Here is a 26,383-nt window from a genome sequence, read left to right as displayed (position 1 = left end):
TCGCCATGTGCATGCTGCTCGCTAGTTTAAGGTGTCCCCCGATCAACTTACTGAGCTCTTCGAACGTCTTGTCCGCCGGCTTCTCTGGCGCTAGAAGATCCTTCATCAGGGAGTATGTTCTGGATCCACAAACCGTCAGGAGATGAGCCCTGCGTTTCTCAGCCGAATCCTGTCCCAACCATTCCTTAGTGCAAAACTTTGCTCTCGTCTTTCAATAAAGTAGTCCCAATCATCAGCAACACAGTACCTCTCTTCTTTGCTGCTCGTAGCCATGCTCGCGTGGTTTAAATCCCAGTTTCTCGTCGCCAATGATTTGTCCTTACTATACAGTATAAATGCGCACGAGGCCCATACTTGAGAGAAGGTCACTCTGTGACCAGTTACTTTTATTACCAAGACCTCAAGAGACTGAAGGTGGGTGGAGCTTCCCCTTTTATATCGGAAAGTCCAGGTTAGGAGTCTCCCACAAGTTTGCCCCCTGTGGTTAATGTTCTCAAGTTGTACAACTTAGGTCAGCTTATACATGGGTTACAATGATAGTTGAATACATGACACCTGGGATGGAAACTACCTTGCCTGGGGATTTGTCATTCTTTAACACCATATCTTATTCTTTACTATTATTTTCTTACGTTAATTTTGATGAGTCCCTGTCTCTGATTCAATGTTGGTTTTCTTGAGATGTCTGGCGTCCACTGTAAATATTCAACATGTCTGCCATTTCTTTATTTTCATTGACAGTTTCACTATTATCAGTTGTCCATGGGCCCATATTGCTCTTGATCAACATTGCTGTTGAGCTGCCTGGCTGCTCAGAGGTCTGGAGGTCCTGTGCAGGCAGCTCACTGGCTATTCAATGGGAATAACAGCATATGAATGAAGATTTGAATGGGCTGCGCAGCTAGTTAAAGGGCCCGCGCATAGGGAAAAGGATTACAGAAACCGTTGCTCCTAACCACGGTTTTTCCGAATATATTTGTAAAATAAATTTGTGTTGGTTTTGATATCTCTCCGTTTTTTTTCATTCTCCCTTTTTGTACCTCTTACTACCTGTTTTGTCACCTTTTTGTTCTTTGTATCTCTCCCAGTTTCCAGGATCTGTGCTAGTCTTTGCTAATACAGAGGAACACCATCACCTCCAAGTACACTGCCCCACCTCGGATATATATCGCCGTCCCTTCTTCGTTGCTGGGTCAAAATCCTGCAACTCCCTATCTAACAGCACGATGAGAGCATCTTCAACACTCAAATTGCAGTGGTTCAAGAAGGAGCTCCAGCATCACCACCTTCTCAAAGGCATTTAGAGATATGCAATAAATGCTGGCCTTTCTCGTGATGCTCATATCCTGAGGATGAATACAAAAAACAAGACACAAGTTGGGGAGTGGGTCGGGGTAGGAGAAACTATGTTGGTGGGCGCGGGGATTGGGGGGAAGGAAGATGATCAGGAATTGGGATGAGGGTCAGGGAAAGGGCGTGGGGAGCTAACTCAGCGGAGAGGAGTTGGAAAATACCACAGTCGATGGGTGCTTTTATATAGATTGGTGACTTAGACAAAATCTCCAATTAATGCAACCATTTCGGAAGAATTTTGTTCTTTTCAGGTAGATGCAGTTCAATGTGGATCTGTGTAGGATAATTAATATGCGAGCAAGAAACCAAAAATCATATATTTTCAGTGGATCAGCTGATGGTTATGGAGATTAAATTAGTAGCAAGTTTTTTTTCCACCCAGAGTTTTGAAGCCAATTGTATCACAAAGCTTCAGAGAGAATGAGATAAATATATGAAAAAAAAATTCAAGGATGTGATGAGAGGTAGGAAAATTGGGACAGGAGTGGATAACTCCACTGTGGAGTTTTCAGTGGTATAGAAATTTTGGGATCAAACAGTCTTCTGTACTTAAATTTCATTGATAAATATTGGTCCAATACTTCATTGTAATTTCACAAGGTAAATAGGTAGCTACGTTATATTAGCAGAGTACAAGTCAAAATAAGTTGTATTTCATGTTCTATAAAGCACAGTAGGGCAGGAAAAAGAGTGGGAGAGCGATAGTGATAGGGGATTCAATTGTAAGGGAAATAGATAGGCGTTTCTGCGGCCGCAACCGAGACTCCAGGATGGTATGTTGCCTCCCTGGTGCAAGGGTCAAGGATGTCTCTGAGCGGGTGCAGGACATTCTGAAAAGGGAGGGTGAACAGCCAGTTGTCATGGTGCACATTGGTACCAACGATATAGGTTTAAAAAAAAAAAGGGATGAGGTCCTACGAGATGAATTTAAGGAGCTAGGAGCTAAATTAAAACGTAGAACCTCAAAAGTAGTAATCTCAGGATTGCTACCAGTGCCACGTGCTAGTCAGAGTACGAATCGCAGGATAGCGCAGATGAATACGTGGCTTCAGCAGTGGTGCAGCAGGGAGTGATTCAAATTCCTGGGGCATTGGAACCGGTTCTGGGGGAGGTGGGACCAGTACAAACCGGACGGTCTGCACCTGGGCAGGACCGGAACCAATGTCCTAGGGGGAGTGTTTGCTAGTGCTGTTGGGGAAGAGTTAAACTAATATGGCAAGGGGATGGGAACCAATGCAGGGAGATAGAGGGAAACAAAATGGAGACAGAAGCAAAAGACAGAGATGAGTAAAAGTGGAGGGCAGAGAAACCCAAGGCAAAAAACAAAAAGGGCCACTGTACAGCAAAATTCTAAAGGGTCAAAGAGTGATAGAAAGGCAAGCATGAAAGCTCGGTGCCTCAATGTGAGGAGTATTCGGAACCCAGGAGAGGGCTCTGAGCTAGTTCGAGTGGGTGAGGGCTCAGATGAACAGGACCCCAAGAAAGAATGCGAAAGGCAGGAGGCAACAGAGCAGAGTAGAACTGGGGTAAGTGTAATCCTCAAGGTGATAGGAAGGGACAATATGTATGACTATAAAGGGGCTGCAGGAGGGGTCAAAACTAAAAATCATGGTTTAAAAACTAGTATTAAAACACTCTACCTAAACGCACGCACATTCGAAATAAAGTAAATGAGTTGACAGCACAAATCATTACAAATGGGTATGATTTAGTGGCCATTACAGAAACGTGGTTTCAGAGTGGCCAAGACTGGGAATTAAACATACAGGGGTATCTGACAATTCGGAAAGATAGACAAGAAGGGAAAGGAGGTGGGATAGCTCTGTTAATAAAGGATGATATCAGGGTAGTTGTGAGAGACGATATTGGCTCTAATGAACAAAATGTTGAATCATTGTGGGTGGAGATTAGAGATAGGGGAAAAAGTCACCGGTGGGCATAGATTATAGGCCCCCAAATAATAACTTCACGGTGCGACGGACAATAATCAAGGGAATAATGGAGACATGTGAAAAAGGAACGGCAGTAATCATGGGGGATTTTAACCTACATATTGATTGGTCAAATCAAATCGCACGGGGTAGCCTTGAGGAGGAATTCATAGAATGCATACGGGATTGTTTCTTAGAACAGTATGGTACAGAACCTACAAGGGAGCAAGCTATCTTCGATCTGGTCCTGTGTAATGAGACAGGAATAATAAACGATCTCCTAGTAAAAGATCCTCTCGGAATGAGTGATCACAGTATGGTTGAATTTGTAATACAGATTAAGAGTGAAGAAGTAGTGTCTCAAACGAACGTACTATGCTTAAACAAAGGGGACTCCAGTGGGATGAGGGCAGAGTTGGCTAAAGTAGACTGGAAACACAGACTAAACGGTGCCACAATTGAGGAACAGTGGAGGACTTTTAAGGAGCTCTTTCATAGTGCTCAACAAAAATATATTCCAGTGAAAAAGAAGGGCGGTAAGAGAAGGGATAACCAGCCGTGGATAACCAAGGAAATAAAGGAGAGTATCAAATTAAAAACCAATGCGTATAAGGTGGCCAAGGTTAGTGGGAAACTAGAAGATTGGGAAAATTTTAAACGACAGCAAAGAATGACTAAGAAAGCAATAAAGAAAGGAAAGATAGATTACGAAAGTAAACTTGCGCAAAACATAAAAATAGATAGTAAAAGCTTTTACCGATATATAAAACGGAAAAGAGTGACTAAAGTAAATGTTGGTCCCTGAGAAGATGAGAAGGGGGATTTAATAATGGGAAATGTGGAAATGGCTGAGACCTTAAACAATTATTTTGCTTCGGTCTTCACAGTGGAAGACACAAAAACCATGCCAAAAATTGCTGGTCATGGGAAGGGAGGACCTTGAGATAATCACTATCACTAGGGGGGTAGTGCTGGACAGGCTAATGGGACTCAAGGTAGACAAGTCCCCTGGTCCTGATGAAATGCATCCCAGGGTATTAAGAGATGGCGGAAGTTATAGCAGATGCATTCGTTATAATCTACCAAAATTCTCTGGACTATGGGGAGGTACCAGCGGATTGGAAAGCAGCTAATGTAACGCCCCTGTTTAAAAAAGGGGGCAGACAAAAGGCAGGTAACTATAGGCTGGTTAGTTTAACATCTGTAGTGAGGAAAATGCTTGAAGCTATCATTAAGGAAGAAATAGTGGGACATCTAGATAGGAATAGTGCAATCAAGCAGACACAGCATGGATTCATGAAGGGGAAATCATGTTTAACTAATTTACTGGAATTCTTTGAGGATATAACGAGCTTGGTGGATAGAGGTGTACTGATGGATGTGGTGTATTTAGATTTCCAAAAGGCATTCGATAAGATGCCACACAAAAGGTTACTGCAGAAGATAAAGGTACGCGGAGTCAGAGGAAATGTATTAGCATGGATCGAGAATTGGCTGGCTAACAGAAAGCAGAGAGTCGGGATAAATGAGTCCTTTTCGGGATGGAAATCGGTGGTTAGTGGATCGGTGCTGGGACCACAACTGTTTACAATATACATAGATGATCTGGAAGAGTGGACAGAGTGTAGTGTAACAAAATTTGAAGATGACACAAAGATTAGTGGGAAAGCGGGTTGTGTAGAGGACACAGAGAGGCTGCAAAGAGATTTAGATAGGTTAAGCGAATGGGCTAAGGTTTTGCAGATGGAATGCAATGTCGGAAAATGTGAGTCATCCACCTTGGGGGGAAAAAAAAAACAGTAAAAGGGAATATTATTTGAATGGGGAGAAATTACAACATGCTGTGGTGCAGAGGGACCTGGGGGTCCTTGTGCATGAATCCCAAAAAGTTAGTTTGCAGGTGCAGCAGGTAATCAGGAAATCAGGAAGGCGAATGGAATGTTGGCCTTCATTGCGAGAGGGATGGAGTACAAAAGCAGGGAGGTCCTGCTGCAACTGTACAGGATATTCGTGAGGCCGCACCTGGAGTTTTGCATGCAGTTTTGGTCACCTTACTTAAGGAAGGAGGGGGTACAGAGACGATTCACTAGGCTGATTCCGGAGATGAGGGGGTTACCTTATGATGATAGATTGAGTAGACTGGGTCTTTACTTGTTGGAGTTCAGAAGGATGAGGGGTGATCTTCTAGAAACATTTAAAATCATGAAAGGGATAGACAAGATAGAGGCAGAGAGGTTGCTTCCACTGGTCGGGGAGACTAGAACTAGGGGGCACAGCCTCAAAATACGGGGGAGCCAATTTAAAACCGAGTTGAGAAGGAATTTCTTCTCCCAGAGGGTTGTGATTCTGTGGAATTCTCTGTCCAAGGAAGCAGTTGAGGCTAGCTCATTGAATGTATTCAAATCACAGATAGATAGATTTTTAACCAGTAAGGGAATTAAGCGTTATGGGGAGCAGGCGGGTAAGTGGAGCTGAGTCCATGGCCAGATCAGCCATGATGTTGTTGAATGGCGGAGCAGGCTCAAGGGGCTCGATGGCCTACTCCTGTCCCTAATTCTTATGTTCTTATGTATTGTCTTGAATACTATGTGCAGTTCTGATCATCTACTCATCAGGGAACACTTCAAGGTGACCAATCTAATTTTCATGATCATGAAAGGCAATGGCAGAATTAATCCAGCCAGTTTTTTTAAACCTAGGGCAAAAGGATCAACTATTGGGGCATGTAAATTAAAAATTAGGAAGAGGAGTCGCACACAATTGTCATTTTGAAGTTGATAGATTTGCAGAGTTAATTGTGTAAAGAAGCCATTAACATTGTACAGGTACAATATCCCAAATCCGGCAATCTCGGGGCCGTGCCGATTTTCGGATTTTTCCAGATTTTGGGTCGGACATTAAAACAGCTTAGCACAACCCAAGCTTAAGTATAAAATATTAAAAGGAATGAAGGTACTCATAAAGCATGAAATAGAATAAATAACACAAATTCACAATACCTGTACAGGTTGAGCGTCCAAAATTCGGAGTTCCGGAATACTCCGGACCGATTGGTGGCAGGTCATCCGGAATCCGGACCCGCAGAACCTGCCCGACCTCTGGCCTCGCCAGCCCGTCCGAACACCACCTCCGCGATGGGGCCGCCCAACCAGCTCTTCGACGGGCGCCGCCCGAACACCTCCCCGGTGGCGGGCCCTGAGTATTTCTGGATTTTGGACGTCAGAAAGACATTCCGAAGTCCGGGAAAACCGGCTCGGCCTCTGTCCCGAGGTTGCCGGATTCTGGACGCTCAACTGTACCTGTAAATCTCGATAAACACCAGAGTGCATGAGTAATATCGGGTTGGGCCGAGGGGAGCACTTCGGCCAGGTCGGGATGAGGGTCATTCGGCATGGCTCAAACCGATCGCCGGACTACTCAATCTGAAATGTGCTTTTGTCAAAAATATCCGGTTTTCGGACAATTCCAGTTTTCGGAATTCTGGATTCAGGACGTTGTACCTGTATTGTATAATTAGGTTTTTAGAGGCAATTTGATATGTCTCTAGAGAGAGCATTAAGGCGTACCATCAGATCTTTGAGGTGTTGCTCACAGTGAATTGAAGGATATATTAAATATTACTGTTTTGATTAATGTTACCTAAACTTTATTTCGAGTACCATGGGTCCTTGACTTATTGAGGTAAAGGTATGGCAACCAAGAGGATTTTCAAAAAGTATGAAACAGCAATTGCATAAGTTACAGTGTATCTATATCTAACACACGTTTTATGTATCTTAAGACATGTAATGCACAACACGTGTGCTAGATAGATACATAGGTAGGAGTCTGATATCATGTAACACAATTATTGTAATATATCATTGAACTAGTGTGGTATTATGGAGAAAAGCAAATTATATCTCCTCTTCATGCTACTCTTTAACCAACCACCACACGGGCTTGACAGAGCTAGGTCTTGGTCCAGTGACAAGGATTAACCAAGACTACTGGAGACCAAGCTCTGCTGCACGGACCTAGTGTGCACACATCGCAGTGTGGGCTGGCCCGTGCTGCACCTGGGCCTCTTCTGGGCCCCGAACTCGCCCCCGGCCAGCAGTTTGTATTCTGCCACACATAAGCAGGCTGATTTTTTTACATTTATTCTGGTCCAGTGATGCATTGTGAATTACTTGCTCAGATGTGGCTATATTATTAAATGCTCATAGGGCCCTTGTAAATGGACACATTTTCATGCACCTCTTAGCTGTATTATATTCATAAATTACTCAATGAGTTGGTGATGGTTTCACAAAGCTCTCTATAATTTGTATTCTTTTTCTGCTTTGCATCTCAATAAAATCATATTCATTTTATTTGTGCAGAATGTTGCAACTCTAAATAATTGTACTTGGAGCAGTAAGTGTCTCATGCAGCTCAAACCATGTTCATACCGTGTCTCTTACCTGACCTGACCTGTCTGGCCTTCATGCGGAGGAAAGTCTTCTGGTTCATGTAATAGCACAACTTCAGGCAATTGGAGATGGGCAATAAATGCTGGCCTTGCCAGCGATGCCCACATTCCATGAACGAGTTTTAAAAAAAAAACGAAAACATTATCGTAGTATGGAAATTTGTCCATTTAGCTGCATGTGATCAGCATTTAGTAATACATCCACATCCAGGTAAGTAACTTGCATTGTAACTGGCCCACAATAAATGTAATAACGTTTCGATTTCTTTCATGGAACAGTATTCAAATGAGAGAGGTGATCCTGCCACTCTTAGTTCCTCTTCAGGAAGATGGAGGTGGAATAGTTGGAGTCCTGTAGATTAGTTTTGATATTAGTTCTTGGGATGTGAGTGTCATTAATAAGACCATCATTTATGGCCCACCTCTAGTTGCTCTTCGAAGGTGGTGCTGGGTCGTTTTATTGAACTGCTGCAGTGTAGCTTTCTATTTTGATACAACTGAGTGTCTTGCTGGGCCACTTCAGAGGGCAGTTCTAATCTGAGGAAGGACGTTCTTGTTATTGAGAGAGTGCAGCGAAGTTTCACCAGACTGATTCCCGGGATGGCAGGACTGACATATGAGGAGAGACTGGATCAACTGGGCTTGTATCCACTGGAGTTTAGAAGAATGAGAGGGAATCTCATAGAAACATTTAACATTCTGACGGGATTGGACAGGTTAGAGGCAGGAAGAATGTTCCCGTTGCTGAAGAGTTCCAGAACCAGGGGTCACAGACTAAGAATAAAAGGGGTAAGCCATTCAGGGCTGAGATGAGGAGAAACTTCCTTCACTCAGACAGTGGTTAACCTGTCGAATTCCCCACCGCAGAAAGTTATTGAGGCCAGTTAGTTGGATATATTCAAGAGGGAGTTAGATATGGCCCTTATGGCCAAAGAGATCAAGGGGTATGGAGAGAAAGCAGGAAAGGGGTACTGAGGTTGAATGATCAGCCATGATCTTATTGAATGGCGGTGCAGGCTTGAAGGGCCGAATGGCCTACTCCTTCACCTATTTTCTATGTTTCAAAGCCAACCATGTTGGTGTGGGACTGGAGTCACATATAGGTCAGCCCGGGTAAGGGCGACAGGTTTCCTTCCCTGAAGGACATTAGGGAACCAATTGTTTTTTTTACAATAAGTTGAATTCTCAAAGGGTACAGCTTGATATAACGATTACTTGACAACTGTTGCAAGATACTTGTAATAAGTGCATTGTTGGGCCAGTAACCATATATCACAGTGGTTGTCTACATTGGGTTTCAAAGCTGAACATATTTATCTTTGAATATATATTTTGAAAAATTGTTTGCAGAAACGTTTAATTAACTTCATTAGTTGATCTCCTCTGATGTTGCAGATCAGTTGTAGTTTTCAGGTGAAGAGTGTAGGAATGGGGTCAAGTTTCAGCCTGAGTTGCTCCTATTTTTTTGGAGCAACTGGTTTAGAATGGAGTATCTTAGAAATTGCAATTCTCGGCATTTAGTTTCCTCCAGTTCTAGTCAGTTAGAACAGTTTCCTTTTGGAACAGATTTTTTTTTCAAAAGGGGGCGTGTCCGGCCACTTACGCCTGTTTTGAAAGTTTAGGCAGTGAAAACTTACTCCAAACTAACTTAGAATGGAGTAAGTGTAGATTTTTGTACGCCCAGAAAAACCTTGCCTACACTTTACAAATCAGGCGTAGGTTACAAATCAGGCATAGTGAATGAGGGGGGAGGGGAAGGGAAGTAATTAAATTCTACAAGCATTCAACAGTCTTACTTATATAAATAAAGAGCCATCCTGACTAAAAAATTATAAATAAAGTAAAGACAAAATATTGAATATTCCTACCTGTGTGAAGCAGCAGCAGCCTTCGAGCTGCGGTGCTTCAGGCAGGCCTTCCTTCCATGTCGGAGACGGGCGGCATCAGTGGCTCGACGGCAGCCGAAGACACAGCAAGCAAGCAGCCTTTGAGCTGTGAGGGAAGCTGAGGTCATTCGGCCACGGGATGGGGCGGCGGCAGTGGCTGACGGCGGCCAAAGACACAGCAAGCAGCCTTCGAGCTGCGAGGGAGACTGAGGCCATTTAGCCAGGGACAGGGAGAGGCAGCCAGATAGCCAGTTTGAAACTTAAATTTGCAGAATGGGTGCTGCATTGTCAACACCACGGATTATGTAATGGTTCGCCAGCAATTCACTGCATAGGAGAGAATTGATTAGAGCTCACCGCACCAGGAACATCATAGCCCGTTGTTTGATGGGCAGGAGACCTTACCCACGTCGGCAATATAGAGCCAGACGCTCGTATCTGGACATGAGCGAGGCTGATTGTGTCAAAAGGCTGCGTTTCCGCAGAGAAGTTGTCGTTGAGATCTGTGATATGCTGAGAGCAGATTTGCAACCCAGAAGCAGAACGCCAACTGCCTTGTCTGTTGAAGAGAAGGTAACAGCTGCACTTGCCTTCTATGCCTCGGGATCGTTTTAGGCAACAACTGGAGATGTGTGCACCATCTCTCAACGTGCAATACATGCCTGCGTTTACCAGGTCATGGCTGCACTGTATGCGCGGAGGAATGACTTCATCAATTTCCCAATGACCGCACAAGCAATCCATGAGAGGGCTGTGGGCTTCTTCAGGATTGCCGGCTTCCCAAAGGTACAGGGCTGCATTGATTGTACCCACATAGCCTTGCGAGCACCTGTGGAGGATTCCGAGCAGTACAGTAATAGAAAAGGTTTCCACTTCATCAATGTGCAGCTCGTGTGTGACAACAAGCAGCGCATCATGTCAGCCGATGCGAGATACCCTGGCAGCACCCATGTTGCGTTCATCCTACGCGACAGCGTTCTATCTGACATGTTTGAGCAGCAGCCAGAAGGGTAGAGCTGGCTACTGGGAGACGAAGGGTACGGCCTGACCACCTGGCTCATGACGCCCCTACGCGTGACATGGACAGAAGTTGACCGTCAATACAACATGGTGCACATTGCGACGCGCGGCATCATTGAGAGGACCATTGGCATATTGAAACAGTGTTTCCGATGCCTGGACCATTCCGGAGGCCACTTGCAATATCCTCCTCAGATTGTTGGTCACTTCACTGTTGTGTGCTGCATGCTCCATAACTTAGCCATCATGAGGCAGCAGGAGCTGGTAGTGGAACCAGAAGAGGGTCTGGTGCATGATAGTGTTACGGAAGAGCAGGATGTGGATGATAACGACGATCAGGAAAGCATGCAAGTGACTGATGCTGGAGCACAAGGTCGGAGGAGGGCCGTCCATCGTGCTCCTTTAACGATTGCTTGAGCCTTGTGCCAGCAGCTCATCCGTGAACGCTTCAATTACTGATGCCTGAGGGCTCTGCGACCACTGTTGCGCATGGACATGTTTATTCTTTGCAGTTGTTCCTACGTTGTGTTGTGTTAATGGAAGATGAATCAGTTGTAATGAAAAAATATTTTATTGAAAAGTTAACATCATGGTAATAAAATATTTGTTGTATCAAACTTTACTTTTTTATATGACTCTTGAAGATCACTTAAAAACTTTAAGATCACTTATAAACTTGTAAAGTTACAAAAGTTACAAAACAATTTCAATTTGAAAAATCTTACACTCTCAAGATCACTTAAACTTCAGGATCACTTTTTAGGTGCAAAATTAAATAAGATACAAAATGTGAGAGCATTTACACTGTAAGATCACTTAAAAACCCTAAGACCACTTATAAGTTGTAAAGTTACAAAACTTACAAAACAATTTCAATTTGCAAAACGCTACTACAGCTACATCAAGAACAAGAACAAAAGCAGCAAAGAAAGGCTGCAACCATGTCTCATCAATATCTCAGTGAATGTTCACTTCCTCATGGAGGTGTCATTTGATTGGCGGGCTGTGTGCCATTATTGCAGCAGCTACCTCAATGTTGGCCAGTGCTGTCACTTGCATGCCCTCCCTGACGGCCTGTACCGTCGATTGCATTCCCTCGGACATTCCCTCCCTAAGTTCCCGTGTCATTACTGCTATTTCTCCCGTCAGGACCGTCGCCTCTTCACCCACTGCACTGACGCCACTGATGAGTGATCGGGTAAGCTCATTGGTCTCCATACCCAATGCCACAACCTGAGCCGCATCTGCTGCACGCTGCATCTCAGGAAAGCGTGTCTCCAATCTCCTCCTCTGCCTGGGTCTGCCTCGTGCCACCACTACACTGAGAGGCGCGGGCACGGACGGTGGGACGCTCGGTGTTCCAAACGGCACCACTACACAGGAAGGTGCGGGCTGGGACGGTAGGGCGCTCTTGTGTGTTCCAGACGGCAGTACAAGAGAGAGAGACGCGGGCTGAAATGATGGGACGCTCTGTGCTCCAGATGGCAGCACTAGAGAGAGAGGCGCGGGCTGGACGGTGGGGCGCTTGGTGTTCAAGACAACAGCACTCGAGTGGGTGAATGAGTGTAAACTGCTCCATTATATCACCAGCACCACTGGGACCCGCAACATCGGAATCAAAACCATGGAAGGTGGAACCAGAATCTATGCAAGGGGTTGAAACTCTGATGCCCCTTAATAGGGGTTCATAAATATTAATTTGGAAGCTCTCCCCTGTAGACATTTCAGTCATCGCCGCCATCATGCAGTCTGGATCGTCCATTTGGTTGTACTGGTTCTTCTTCTGTATCTTCAGGATCCTCAGGGTTAGCAGCAGCAACATCATCATCATGTTCTACAAAATACATCACAACAGTCAAATGTTTAACAGCAAGGGAGGGGGCAGGATGGGTGGCATGCGCACTCTCACACATAGCAAGCCAGGCAGCAGGTTGATTTGAAGGGCCACGATGCATTTTCAGGACTTGCCCTCTTCCTCGCGTGCGGGCCCAGCTTGTGCTGTACTGATTGCTTTTCTCCATGTACGACTCATCATAGCAGCTATCCTCTGTTCCAAGGGTGTCAGTGGATGCAGATTGGGCGTGCCTCCTCCTGTTCGAGTTGCTTCCCTTTTGTTGTGGGCCAATTTCTTCTGCAAAGAGTAAAATATAACTTTTTACAGAGTGCGTCTTTCTGCAGGGTGGGACATACAGATAGTCACGTTATAATTGCGATTACATTAAAAATGGAAAATATTACTTACACTAACTACTTGACCAAGGTCGTGCCATTTCTTTTTACACTGGCTTCCAGATCTCATGGTATGCACCATTGCACAGTAATCTTCTGCAACTTGGTTCCAGCGTTTCTTCATTTCTTTAGGTGGCACTTTTATGCGACCTCTATTGCTGGTATCTAGCTCCTGCCATCTCTACTCAATGACGTTGACTTACATCTCCACTTACTCATGCAAGAAATTCTTTGTTCTTGGTGGATGTTGTTCCATTGCTGTATTGAATTGGCACTCTTATTTTTCAAAACACACAGTCCTTAATTTGCATGCACCTATGCAGCACCTGTTCTGGAAGTTTAGCAGTAAAAAGCAGCACTCACTGATTTCAGCAGGTGATTTATTCAACAGTGCTGCTAAAAGCACTTCTTCAAACACAAAAAAATCACAAAAATTCAATCCCAAGCCTTTCCAGGGGTCCACGAGACAAATCAACACTTTTCTTTAAGTCCCTTTATAAATGGCCAATGTTTCTGGGCTACTGCGCGTGCCTGCGTGCTCCAACGTGCACGCGCAGGGCTGCCGGCACGACGTTGCCACATTTAACTTAGCTCCTCCCCCCTCCACTTGCAGAATCGGCACGACTCTGTGGCACCGCACCCCGCTATTGTGTGCGCGCCGTGCCGAGCTCCCAGGGACCAGCAAGGAGCCGGAGAATTAAGAGGTATTTTTCTGTCGCACTTTTAGGCGCGAAAACTGGCGTCCAGGAACGGCGCAGCCCGAAACTTGACCCCAGTAATTGGACCACGGCTATAATAAAGTAGTTCAGTTCAGTGCAGGGCAGGCAGAGGAGCTGGGAGATGCCAAACTGAGGTACTATAGTGCTACCACTGATGGAATTATAGCTTGACAATTTTATTTGATGGTTTCTATTTTAAATGTAGATACAGGAATTTATAATAGAAAAAGGACATGCAAATAACAAAAACGTGACAACAGGATGTAAGATTTTTTAGTCAGTTACTATGTGCAGACATTAGATTTTTCATAAATATTAGATCGGTACTTTAAGGGAAAAACTTAGCATAGTCAGTGAGAATTGGAACACCACTGATGAACTATCTGAATCGCCTAGCATGGTCCACGTATAATTTAATCTAGATTGAGTGAATTTCTATGTAGTATTAATATTGTGTAATGTATTAAATACTTGGAATTAGTTATCCAAATTATTCATTTAGCAAACATGGGTATTTTCTCAAACTATTTCGACAGAATCCCATTTGTATATAATTTCCTTTAGTGTCCAATGGTAGCAGAGGTGGCAGATAAGCAACTCGAATTTTGTAGACCAAGGTAAAATTATTCTGCCCTTCCTCTTTGAGCTTTGCCCAGGAAAGTTCCTTTGCATTGCTTGCTGTATGGGGAATGGCGACCCCCAAAACAGCTGACAATATTTTTATTGTATTAACTTTGAGTGGAATAAATGCACTATGTTTAAAAAGGGGAAACAAATATGGCTGTAACACAACTTCCTGTCCTCACAGGAAGTGATCTGAAGGAACTTCCTGGGTGCAACCCTGAAGAAGAAAGGCAAAATTGTGTCACCCAAGCTTCCAAAAAGTCAGGTGAGCTTCTGGAATTGCCAACACCAGCAACTTTGCTTAGGAATTTCTAGCAAATAACAAAATAAAATGCAAAATGTGAATTCAGTCATCCTATTCATAACCAAAAGATTTGGAAATTATTCAGTATATACTTGAAAATGGATTTGAAAGTTGGTTTCAGGATCAGTAGCTTACAAAAGTAAATGTGCCGCAAATATTAGAAGTTTATCCAAATTGTTTACAGACCAATTTCAGAAAGGTAATTAGTAAACCTCCATGAAATAAATCTTCCTGGATTGTATGAGAGTCTGTCTTATCAAAATGCATTTACGAATTTGTTAGCCCAATTAGATTCCCAATGTCATGGCCTTGCATAGAATTACATAGAATGTACAGCACAGAAACACGCCATTCGGCCCAACCAGTCCATTTATGCTCCACTTGAGCTGCCTTCCAATCTTCCTCATCGAATGCTATCAGCATAACCCTCTATTCCCTTCTCCCTCATGCTTATTTAGCTTCCCCTTAAATGCATCCATACTATTCACCTCAACCACTCCCTGTGGTAGCGAGCTTCACATTCTCACCACTCTCTGGGGAGAGATGGTTCCTCTGAATTCCCTATTTGATTATTAGCGACTATTTTATATTGATGGCCTCTAGTTATGCTCTTCCCCACAAGTGGGATCACACACTCTGTGTCTACTCTATCAAAACCTTTCATAATTTTAAAGACCTCTATTAGGACAAGCCTCAGCAGTCTCCTTTCAAGAGCCTTTCCTGATGGTTATAACCACACAGTTCTGGTATCAGCCTTGTAAATCTTTTTTGAATCCTCTCCAATGCCTCTATATCTTTTTTATAGTATGGTGAACAGAACTGTACACAGTACTCCATGTGGTCTAACCAAGGTTCGATACAAGCTTAGTATAACTTCTACATTTCAATTCTATCCCTCTACAAATAAACCTTTAGTGTTTAATTTGCCTTTGTTATGACCCTATTGACCTGTGTCGCAACTTTTAGTGACTTGTGTATTCTTACTCCAAGATCCTTTTGCACCTCTACCCCATTTAGATTCTTATTTTCCAAGTAACATGTGATCTCCTTATTTTACTTACTAAAATGTAATACCTCATCTATGTTGAAATTCATTTGCCAATTATCTGCATATTCTGCAAGTTTATTAATATCTTCTTGTAATTTGTTGTAATCCTCTTCAGTGTTGACTATCCCCTCCCCAATTTGATGTCATCTTCAAATTTAGAAATTGTGTTTTGATTCCAAAGTCTAAATTGTTAATATAAATTGTGAACAACAGTGGTCCCAGCACTAATCCTTGTGGAACACCACTACCCACCTCACACCTGCCACTGTGAATAGCTACCTTTTACCTCTACTCCCTGCTTTCTCTCTCTCAACCAGCTAGCTACCCTTTTCTGCTATTTGTCCCCTGACTTTGCAGGCTCTGATCTTATTCCTTAATCTATCATGTGGTACTTTAACCAAGCTCTTTTGAAATTCTAGATATATTACATCTACTGCATTATCCTTATCTACTCTCTGTTACCTCTTCAAATAAGACTCACCTTTTTGAAATCCGTGCTGACTATTATAATATTTTTAGTTTCTAGATGTTCTATTTTCTCTGTTAGTAGGGATTCCATTATTTTTCCTAGCTTTAGAACCAGAACAGAATTGACATAATTCATTTCATAGTCTATCAAAAAATGCAGCATTTTTACTGTGATGTAAATAAATAATTCTAAGTCAAGACAGACAAACTAAAGATTGCACTGTAACAAAGTGATTCCTTGCAGTCATTTTTTAGTGAATATAACTACCTTAAATGTTATTTTTAATGTATACCCTGTGCTTGATTTGACCCCCTTACTAGAAAGTGATTGCAATGATGGTCTCGTTAGGTACTGCACTGCAGCAGAACAGTTTTTATTGTGTAATTTTATTTGTTCCAATAATATTTGACTTTTTCAAAAGACAACATGTTCTCGGTTGTTCTTTCTGTGTTCCAAGTTCAGTTCAACTTAAAGTTAGTACATTTTCAGTAGTTCATTCAGAGACTCGGATTCCATGATCAAATACTCCACTTAACCTTTATTCTTTTGAATTTTCCCCATCCTGTAGGCTTAAACTCGGGATTCCATAGAGAACAGTGTCCTCTGATACTTTGCTCAAGTAAATCTAGGCATGGCGATCATTGATAGTCACGGATCATCTCATCCTCTCACTCTCGCATACACAATCATCCTATACTTATATTTGTGAATCTGTCCGTGTCATAGTCACTCCCGCAATAGCAATCAGGAGCAAGATTCATGGCTGTTTTTCTCGTCGTCTTAAATCGAGTCTAGAAAAGCTTAGTTTGCTATTAAAGGAGGAATATTGGTTGGACCACGCGCATACTACATCACAGAGCTGCAGAATTCTTGAAACCCACTACTGCACTGGCTGAAACCAGCTTACCCAGCACAAGCAATCGATTGGATCTTCTGGTCTCTGGCTGAATGCCACATTGTGCTGCATTTTCCCAGTCGGTATTGCAATTCTGAGATTGTTCTAGCTGAATGATAAACAGCCAGCTCTGCCTTAGCTGAAATGATTTTGTGATAAATGGGCAATATTTTATAATAGGAATGTCACTCCATTCAGTTACATCAGTGAAATCACATACTCGAATTTTCCCACTACAGTATAAAGAGACATACTCTCTTAGTGTATCACATGCATTTACTAAATCAGAAATTTGATCTGCTTTCAATGCATTAATATTCAAATCTAGTGCAATTTACTTTTAGAATTTGCAATAATAGAACAAAGACACAAGACCACAGGGCAATCAATGACTTTAGCATTGTCACGGAGAGTGGAAGAAATCTCAAGTACCAAGTTCCAAAGCGGCGACCTTCGACCCCCGCCCTTTCCTTCACGGACAAGCGCAACTGAAAGCGGGGGATGAAGGAGCATGCGTCACCTTGCTTATCCCCTCTAGTAATAAAGAAATGCACTTGAACTTGGTACTGTCCAAATTTATACAGGAGCACTCACTAAAAACAATACAGGTGGCTTTGCAAAACCCTATGTGCACCCTGATTACTTGAAACACTGCGAATGGATTATAAAGCATCCCAGCTGCATTAAATTATTTTAAATATTACTGTTTTCTTTAATAAATTTGCCTATTTTAAATTGGTTTCAATCTGTTAATTTTTCATTTGAAAATGGACAGAATTGCCTGCTTTCACAATTGACTGAACTCTAATAATTTTGAGTCTTGTGTATATTGGCTGCCGCCATTAGCCTGGAAATGTGAATTATACTCTGTGGAGAATGAAAATATCGGTGGCCAGTTCCACTTTTCCAAAATGCTCCTGCTTGCATATTTCCTACTGTTTTTCTCCTCCCTATCACCTTTTGCTACCTCTCTTTCCCCTCTATCTATCTCTTGCTATAACTTCTCATTTAATTAATGCTACAGTTAAACATCCTAATGGGTTTTGAATGCAGCCATATTGTTGGTTAATGTCGAATATTTGTAATATGTTTTTTCTTTTGCTTTATCTGCAGCTTACCCAACACTGCGGATAGAAAAGAATGATCTCAAAAGTGTTACACTGGCAGAGGCAAAGACCAGAGTGAAGGACATAGCCATTTCCAGAGAGAGGGTCACTCTCAAAGATGTTCTTCAGGAAGGTAATGAACTTGGGTTCATTTGAGATTTGCAGTAAAAAAATGTTTTTAAAGTGATCTGCTCCTCCTCCCCTTCTCTCCCATTGTCTTGGCATAGCCTGTACCTTTTCTATCAGAGGATTAGCTGAGGAGTGGCCAATTTGAGTTGTGTCCCTACATGGTAGTACAGGTACTGTAGCTATGTGAATTTCTCACTCTGTTGCCCTGGAGACTCTTCAACATGGTCACGAATTTCCACAATCCCAGACGATTGGCTGGGCGAACTATTTTGTGTATATAAGATTTGTGCTGAATTGATTTACGAGCCATAACTATCACATGTAAATATCCAAGGCTTAATATTTCATAATGTGCAGAGTAATTGGGAAAAAAATTGCACAGCAGTGAATCTGCAGCCATTGTTTCATTGGAGGGGGGGAAATTGAGGCCGGAGGCTTCCTTCGTACAAACACATCCGACCCCTAAAAAATCTACAAAACTACCTGTTGGTCCCGGGGGAGCGCAGGATTCTGGTCTGAGGTCTTCATTCGCTGCACGGGGATCGGTCTTCCACGTACGGACATCTATGTTGAAATCACGTGGGCCGGGACCACCAATCACTATCTAGTATTCTCATTGATAAAAATGGGAACTCCGTTTGTACCGGCTCCCATTACTATCAATGAGAATAACCCCCTAAAACATCGAAACACAGCACAATAAATTAAAAAAACACCTCACATATTTAAACTTAACTGAAATTAAATATAATTAAATGTTTTAGAAAAATCTAAAAAAAAATGTTTAATGTGTTTTAATAGGATTAAAAATAAACTTACCTTAACCCTATCTCTCCCATGCGGATGTCCTTCTCCCGGGGATGTGTTCGATCTGTCTGAAGAAATTTTGACGGATCGGAAAAGCTGCTTTTCGGTCGGTGCACATCGTGGCCTGAAAAACGGCTTTTGCGAGGCCTCGCCGGGTCCGTGCGCACTTCGAACCTGGTGAGGCTGCAATTTTTGACCCATTTTGCCCATTCTTGACACTTAACCGCATTGTTGATATACCAGATAACTGCCACTAGATGGCATTGTAGAGGAACAGATGGGGCAAAAAATTCAGATCTGCAGTGCCCGAATTTTTGCCCTACAGGTGCCGTTTGTATCGAAATGGCGTCCGCGGCACGCATATATACTTCTGCTACGTGCTGTGCGGACGCCATCTTGGTTAGGGCGCGTTGGGAGCGTGTGCAGAAGTATGTAGAGTGTGCAGATTGTGATGTCAATCAGCGTGCAATACTGGAGCCAATGCCCTGTGTTAACCTCACATAGCTGAACATGCGTTCAGCATCAGCAAGGAAACCCTTACCAGCGATATTTAAAGAGATCAGCAACCACTAAGGTTAGTTGCTAATTGATTTCTACTGGCTCTGTGTACGTTTGTGGAACTGTTTAGAGCGTTCTAGAGTTGTTAGGGTTGGTGCTGCAAGTGGAGAAGGCCTGACTTCAAGGGTTCTGATCAGACCACTTGCTCCCAGTCACAGATGCTCTAGTTGTCATCCCTCTTGGCCTGCGACATGGCAGGGAGATGGAGCAGAGTCAGTGAAGAAGAGGACAAGAATCTCACAGACGGGGGAGGGAGAGAAAGGCTCTCGGAAGGCGGCCTTACCTACCTAAAGCTTTCCGAGAGCAATTCTCTTACCTCAGCCACAGCCAGGAGCAGTGTGAAGTGTCTGCACTTTACATAAGAACATAAGAAATAGGAACAGGAGTAGGCCATACATCCCCTCGAGCCTACTCCGCCATTCAATAAGATCATGGCCGATCTGATCATGGAATCAGCTCCACTTCCCCGGCTGCTTCCCATAATCCCTTATCCCCTTATCGTTTAAGAAACTGTCTATTTCTGTCTTAAATTTATTCAATGTCCCAGCTTCCACAGCTCTTTGAGGCAGCGAATTCCACAGATTTACACCCTCAGAAGAAATTTCTCCTCATCTCAGTTTTAAATGGGTGGCCCCTTATTCTAAGATCCCTCTAGTTCTAGTCTCCCCCATCAGTGGAAACATCCTCTCTGCATCCACCTTGTCAAGCCCCCTCATAATTTTATATGTTTAGGTAAGATCACCTCTAATTCTTCTGAATTCTGAATTCCAATGAGTAGAGGCCCAACCTACTCAACCTTTCCTCAAGTCAAGCCCCTCATCCCTGGAATCAACCTAGTGAACCTTCTCTGAACTGCCTCCAAAGCAAGTATATCCTTTCGTAAATATGGAAACCAAAACTGCACGCAGTATTTCAGGGGTGGTCTCACCAATACCTTGTATAGCTATAGCAAGACTTCCCTGCTTTTATACTCCGTCCCCTTTGCAATAAAGGCCAAGATACCATTGGCCTTCCTGATCACTTGCTATACCTGCATACTATCCTTTTGTGTTTCATGCACAAGTACCCCCAGGTCCCACTGTACTGCAGCACTTTGCAATCTTTCTCCATTTAAATAATAATTTGCTCTTTGATTTTTTTTTTCTGCCAATGTGTATGACCTCACACCTTCCATCATTATACTCCATCTGCCAAATTTTTGCCCACTCGCTTAGCCTGTCTATGTCCTTTTGCAGATTTTTGTGTCCTCCTCACACATTGCTTTTCCTCCCATCTTTGTATCGAACAAGGTGCTCACAGAACTCTGCCACCTCTGGCAACCAGACCCTCTCCAGGGCAAGGACAGCGATGCCAGTGGCTGTGATGGTGACCATGGCCCTGAATTTCTTTGTGTTGTGCTCCTTCCAGGCTGGAGCAGGCGACATTTGTAACATCTCATAGTTCATCGTCCACAGCTGCACAAGGGAGGTGCAGAGTGTGCAGGTGGCATTGCCAGAATAGCGGGCTTCCCAATGGTGCAGGGCGCCATCTACTGCACACGCATGGCTTTGCGGGCGCTGTATCTAACTGCTGAGATGTGCCGCAACCTCAAAGGTTTCCACTCGCCGAATGTGCATGTGGTGTGCGACCATGCTTGGAGCATTATGATGGTGAATGCCCGGTATTCTAGCAGCAGTCATGATGCTTTTATTCTGCTTCAGTCCGCTGTTCTCTCAGTCTTTGCGCCACCAAGACAAACCAGAGGCTGGCTGGTGGGAAACGAGGGCTATCCCTTGACCACCTGGTTCATGACTCTACTCTGCAACCCAACCAAACGCGGCCAGCATGCTTACAATGAGAACCATGCTGTCGCACGACATCATAGAGCAGACCATTGGAGTGCTGAAGCAACGGATTTGCTACCTGGACCACATTGGAGTTGCCCTGCATTACTCACCAAAGCACCTCTCAGGATTCGTCGTGATCTGCTGCATGCTCCATAACCATTGCTACTAGGCATATGGCGACTAGCTGAGCAGGAGGAGAGGAAGCAGAAAGGATGAGGCAACCGAGACAGCCCCTTTCTGCCTGGGTGATCGACTCATCCGACTGCGGTTCCAGTGAACGCAATTCCATATTCACCAATCGTCCCACATCTTGCCATCTTTCTGATACGGACCATCATAGCGTCCTCTAGGCCACAATGCTGAAATCAAAACCACCACAAAACAACTTTAATCAATCCATCCAATATTACATAAAAAATGCCCTTATTGCCTGTCCTAGTGCTCCTACGAAGTGCTACCCCCAGTGGCTGCACCATGGCTGGTGGAAGGCTGCTGACTTGCAGTGGAGGAGACTGCTGCCGGCCTTGCAGGACAACCTCGCAGCTGTGGACCTAGAACTGCCTCTCCCCCTCCAAGATGTCTGTGCTCCTCTAATTCTGGCATCTTGAGCATCCTTGATTATAATCGCTCAACCATTGGTGGCCGTGCCTTCAGCTGCCTAGATCCTAAACTCTGGAATTCCCTCCCTAAACTTCAGATAAATTCACTTCTGAAGTGTTTGAAGAGCAACTCTTATCAATTTATCTAATCAATTTTAATTGCACAAACAAAATTTGCCTGGCTTGGTGGTTTACAAAGAAGAGAAAAATACTTGCAATTGTGCCCGGATGCAAGTATGGGCTGAATTTTCTGCACCATTCTGCGCTGTTCTTTGGCCTACGCTGTTTTTTTTGATGGGACTAAAATCTGCAAATTTCGCCAACGTTTCTGTGCCATCCTAAACTACCTACGACCGATTTGTTTTTAGTTCCCGATCTTTTGACGTCACTGAGGATGCCGGTTGCGCCATTTCTGTCCATTTAAGCGAGTTTGGCCAAGTAGGAATTTTTCAAAAACGGCACAATGCACCATTCTGAAAAACCTTACCTGCACTTGAGAAAATCGGCGCAGAGAAGAGAAAATCGGCGCAGAGAAGATGCCATTGATATAGTGGAGCTGAAGACATGGGCACCGGGGGTAGAAGTGGCAGGCACTGAGGGTGGGGGGAGGCCTTTCGGTCCAGGATAGCAGCGGCAGGCACCGGGGGCCCTTTCGGCCCGGGATAGCAGCGGCAGGCACCGAGGCTGCGGGGGGGACTTTCGGCCCGGGATAGTAATGGTGCGGGGGTCATGGTTGAGTTTACAAAGAGACAGATCAAGTTTTAAAAATTAGGCTCTTGGAATGCTTACACCTGTTATGAAAATAGAAGTTGTTGGGGAGGGAAGAATCAGTAGTGACACTATAGGATAAATTCAGCGTCCCTCGTTACCCTGGTAACCTCAGTTTTTCGGTGCAGACCTTAAGCTCCACCCACAGAGCTTGAGGACAATTTGCGCCGCTCCAAAATGAAAGTTTATTCCGGCGAAACTTGCACCTCTACAACTGTGGCAAAAATCGTCCATGTGGAAAATTGGCCCCTATCTTCCCCCTTGAGCAATCTGTCTTGGAAGATAATAGGCCGTAGATTGCGGCCTCTCTGGGTGCATATAATGTGCGCACGTGCCTGAAGAAGCCTCGCAAGTTCGGTGTTTAGGCGTGCAAAGCACATGAGCCAAAACCCGGCACTTGCAATCTGTCAAAATACAGATTGCACGCCTCCCCGTCCTTTGCGAGCAGAGATTTGGGCTATTTACCCAACTCTTGTCCAGCGAATGTCCTTCAAACTCTTATGCCTGGTAAATGCCTGTTTTTACTAGGGTAAGAGTTTTAAAAGATAGAAAAAATGAATGTTATTACTTATTTTTATATTTAAAAACCCTTCCCGTGAAGGTATGTAAACATTTTTTTTTAAATTTCAAACAAATAAATTATTTTATAAAACATTGAATTTAATTTAATTTCTATTGCTTTTAAAAAAAAGTGAAGTGTTCTTTTTATTTATGTGTGGATTTTTTGTTTTTAGGAGTATTCCCATTGATAGTATTGGGAGCTCGGAGCTCCCGTTTCTATGAATGAGAATACTACATTGAGATTGGTGGTCCAAGTCTACATGTTCCCAGGAAGCACTTACGCTCCTGGGATGCGTGGGCCTCTCCGCTGGGCTGCGCAGCTGGACCTCGGAGCCAAAATGTTTGTTCCTCCGGGACCACCAGGTACTATAGTTAAAAGAAAATTCAGTTGGGGGGCCTCCGACTGCAATTTTTAGCCCAATGAATGACTCCCAAAAGGTTAAATCCAAGCATTGGAAAGGCAGAGTCTTAAGTCCAATTTTGTCACCACACTGCGACATTCAAGATCCATCGATATCTAAGGACTTAAATTCTGAACATTGCAATTTTCCAGCAAAGGTTGCTCTGTAACACTTTGAAGTCATTTCTATGTCAAAGAACCACTCTTGGTAATCTTGTACCATCAACACTCATACAGTATAGCCCTCTGCTTTGAAGAAAAAACACAAAATCCATTGTGGTTTTTGCAAGCCCAGTGGGTTAACTTGTCAATTTCTGATACACTTCTGTCACTCTGGGGAAATATCTACTCAAATTTAAAAAAAAAACTTAACATTTAATGATGCCCAAAATGAGTTTACATTCAGTAATGAAAAATTTGTTGCTTTGAGAATTAAAAAAGGAGTTAATCTGGGACTAGAAAGAAAAATAAATCTCTGGAAAGAGTTAACTTTTTTTTGCATTTCAAAAGAAGACAAAGCCATGCACCACCAATCAATGTCTGCCTGAATCAGCCTCTCACAGCTTTCAAGTAAACTTTTTTTTTAAATTGCCAAATAAAAAACTTTTACAAATTATTTGTGGCTTTAAAACTTGCACAAAGATCCTGATGCAATTAATTTCAAACTAAATTTCAGCTTCTCTTTTATACATCCAATCTTCAAAACATGAACCATGAAGGCACAGACGTGCTACCAAATTTTTTTGTCCATTCTCCGGAATTAAAATGCAGTTTAAAAACAGCAGAAATCATTAGCTATACCACTAAACATTCTGTGGAACAATTTTGAAGGACAATCCAGCTACAAGATGTATTCAGATTGTTATCTTTGACACATCAGTAGCATTACCCGTTTTTTTTTTCCTGGTCACGTCTTCCAGTACCACCAAGCTGATTGAACAATCAGAATCAAAGCATTGAGTACTTGATATTGGTCAGAAATTCAAAAATGTCAATTTTTTTGTGATGATCCCATGTCTGGAACTAGAGATTTTCATCACGGCTACAATAAAAGTCTGGTTAGTTAACTTGAATAATTCCAATTTAATTCAGACCAATATCTTACACAATACATCCTGAAAAAGAGTAAGGAGCCACAGCCAGTGATAGAGTAACATGAAACATTCTTTGTAACGAGACATGCACACTGAAAACCAAAAACAACTTCTGTACAAAAGTAGAAAAGAGACATAATCTTCCCTTTTCTCCTATATTCCATAATTGACAATTATCTTTTTTCTTTTAAACCAATTTTCAATTTCTGATTTATTCTACTGAATCCCATTCTGTACTGATTTCAAAATCTCAAATTCACAATCCATGTCCTCATCCAAGCCTGTTATCTCCTGCGCAATTCTTAACGCTTTTCTCTGATATATAGGATGGATATAACAACGTAGAGTAAAGGGTGGAGAGAACTCTGAAGATTCAGTCGAAAGTCCCAGTACTTTTCTCAGTTCACACTGTAGAACTGCTATAGCTGCCTATCTCAACATTTACATTGTACAGGAGCGGTATGGCACCTTTCACATGCAAGAGGGATCATATTAAGGTCAGCACAGTCATGTTATAGCATGGCTTTGAATTATGCAATTCTATTTATAATGCTACTTTTCAATCTTTTCCATGTTTAAAGGTAGTGTAATATACAGATTTATGGCAAATTAATCTCAATCCCCTCAGCTCCACCTTGCTGTTTTGCAGTCTGTGATTGCCTTAATAGTACTGTGGCTCCCTCTGGGAGAACACACTCATCCCCCCCCCCCCTCCCCTTGCGCCGTCTTGTTCTTCTGTCTGTTGTGCACATTATGTTTTTGCATTCCTCTATCTGGCCCTTGTTCACCTGTTACTGATTCTGTTTGTATGCTGCAATGGGAGGGTACAAAACAGTCAGCAGGCGATCAGTGCTATGGACTCCTGGGGCAGATAAAAAGAGCTAGTCACCACAATCACAGAGTGCAGGACACTGAGGACCTATCTGTAGTGTTGTAGCAAACTAAGACTACTTGTGGTGCAGCACAGAATTGGGTATACTTGAGACCAGAAAAGAACAATATCTACACCAATTTGACTGATTTAGGTAATGAGACTTAAATGAGAATGAAATCTGATGCGTTAGAATTGACCTGAAATGGTAAAATGATTATAGGTGCCAACAGATACTTTTACCCCCAAGTTGAATTCAGTAAAACAGTACTCTGCATAGGTTTGTAAAGTTAAAACTGAAGCTGGAATTAACTATCTCTTTGGTAAGTAAGCTTTTTTTCATAATTGTTTTTTGTTTCAGGTACTTTTGGTCGTATCTTTCATGGGATTTTAGTTGATGAAAAAGACCCGAGTAAAGAAAAATATGTTTTTGCCAAAACAGTAAAAGGTAAGTAGATCACACAGAATGACATAGAATGTACAATTCAGAAACAGGCCATTCGGCCCTATCTTTCCTGATGCGTATAATCTCTCTGACATATGGTATCATACTTGTAAATCTATTTTGCACCCATTCCAGTGCCTCTATATCCTTTTTGTAATAAGACGACCAAAACTGTGCACATCAAGTCTGGTCTAACCAAGGTTTGATGCCAGTTTAGCATAACTTATGTGCTTTTCTACTCTATCCCTCTAGAAATGAACCCCAGTGCTTTGTTTGCTTTTTTAAAAT

At 43.0% G+C, this 26,383-nt stretch overlaps 1 protein-coding gene across 1 annotated transcript in view; it reads left to right on the top strand.

The window, feature by feature from the left end:
• Positions 1-26,383, top strand: part of ryk (receptor like tyrosine kinase) — a 316,752-nt gene that overhangs the window by 160,252 nt on the left and 130,117 nt on the right. The window contains exons 6-9 of the mRNA XM_070884019.1: positions 10,885-11,016; positions 14,400-14,480; positions 18,045-18,170; positions 26,012-26,098. Coding sequence (XP_070740120.1) covers positions 10,885-11,016; positions 14,400-14,480; positions 18,045-18,170; positions 26,012-26,098 — 426 coding nt within the window. The remainder of the gene's footprint in view (positions 1-10,884; positions 11,017-14,399; positions 14,481-18,044; positions 18,171-26,011; positions 26,099-26,383) is intronic.

The sequence above is a fragment of the Pristiophorus japonicus genome, chromosome 6 (assembly GCF_044704955.1).
Source record: "Pristiophorus japonicus isolate sPriJap1 chromosome 6, sPriJap1.hap1, whole genome shotgun sequence".
NCBI lineage: Eukaryota > Metazoa > Chordata > Chondrichthyes > Pristiophoridae > Pristiophorus > Pristiophorus japonicus.
The sequence above is the reverse complement of the archived record's forward strand: the minus strand, read 5'-3'. Positions and strand labels throughout refer to the sequence as shown.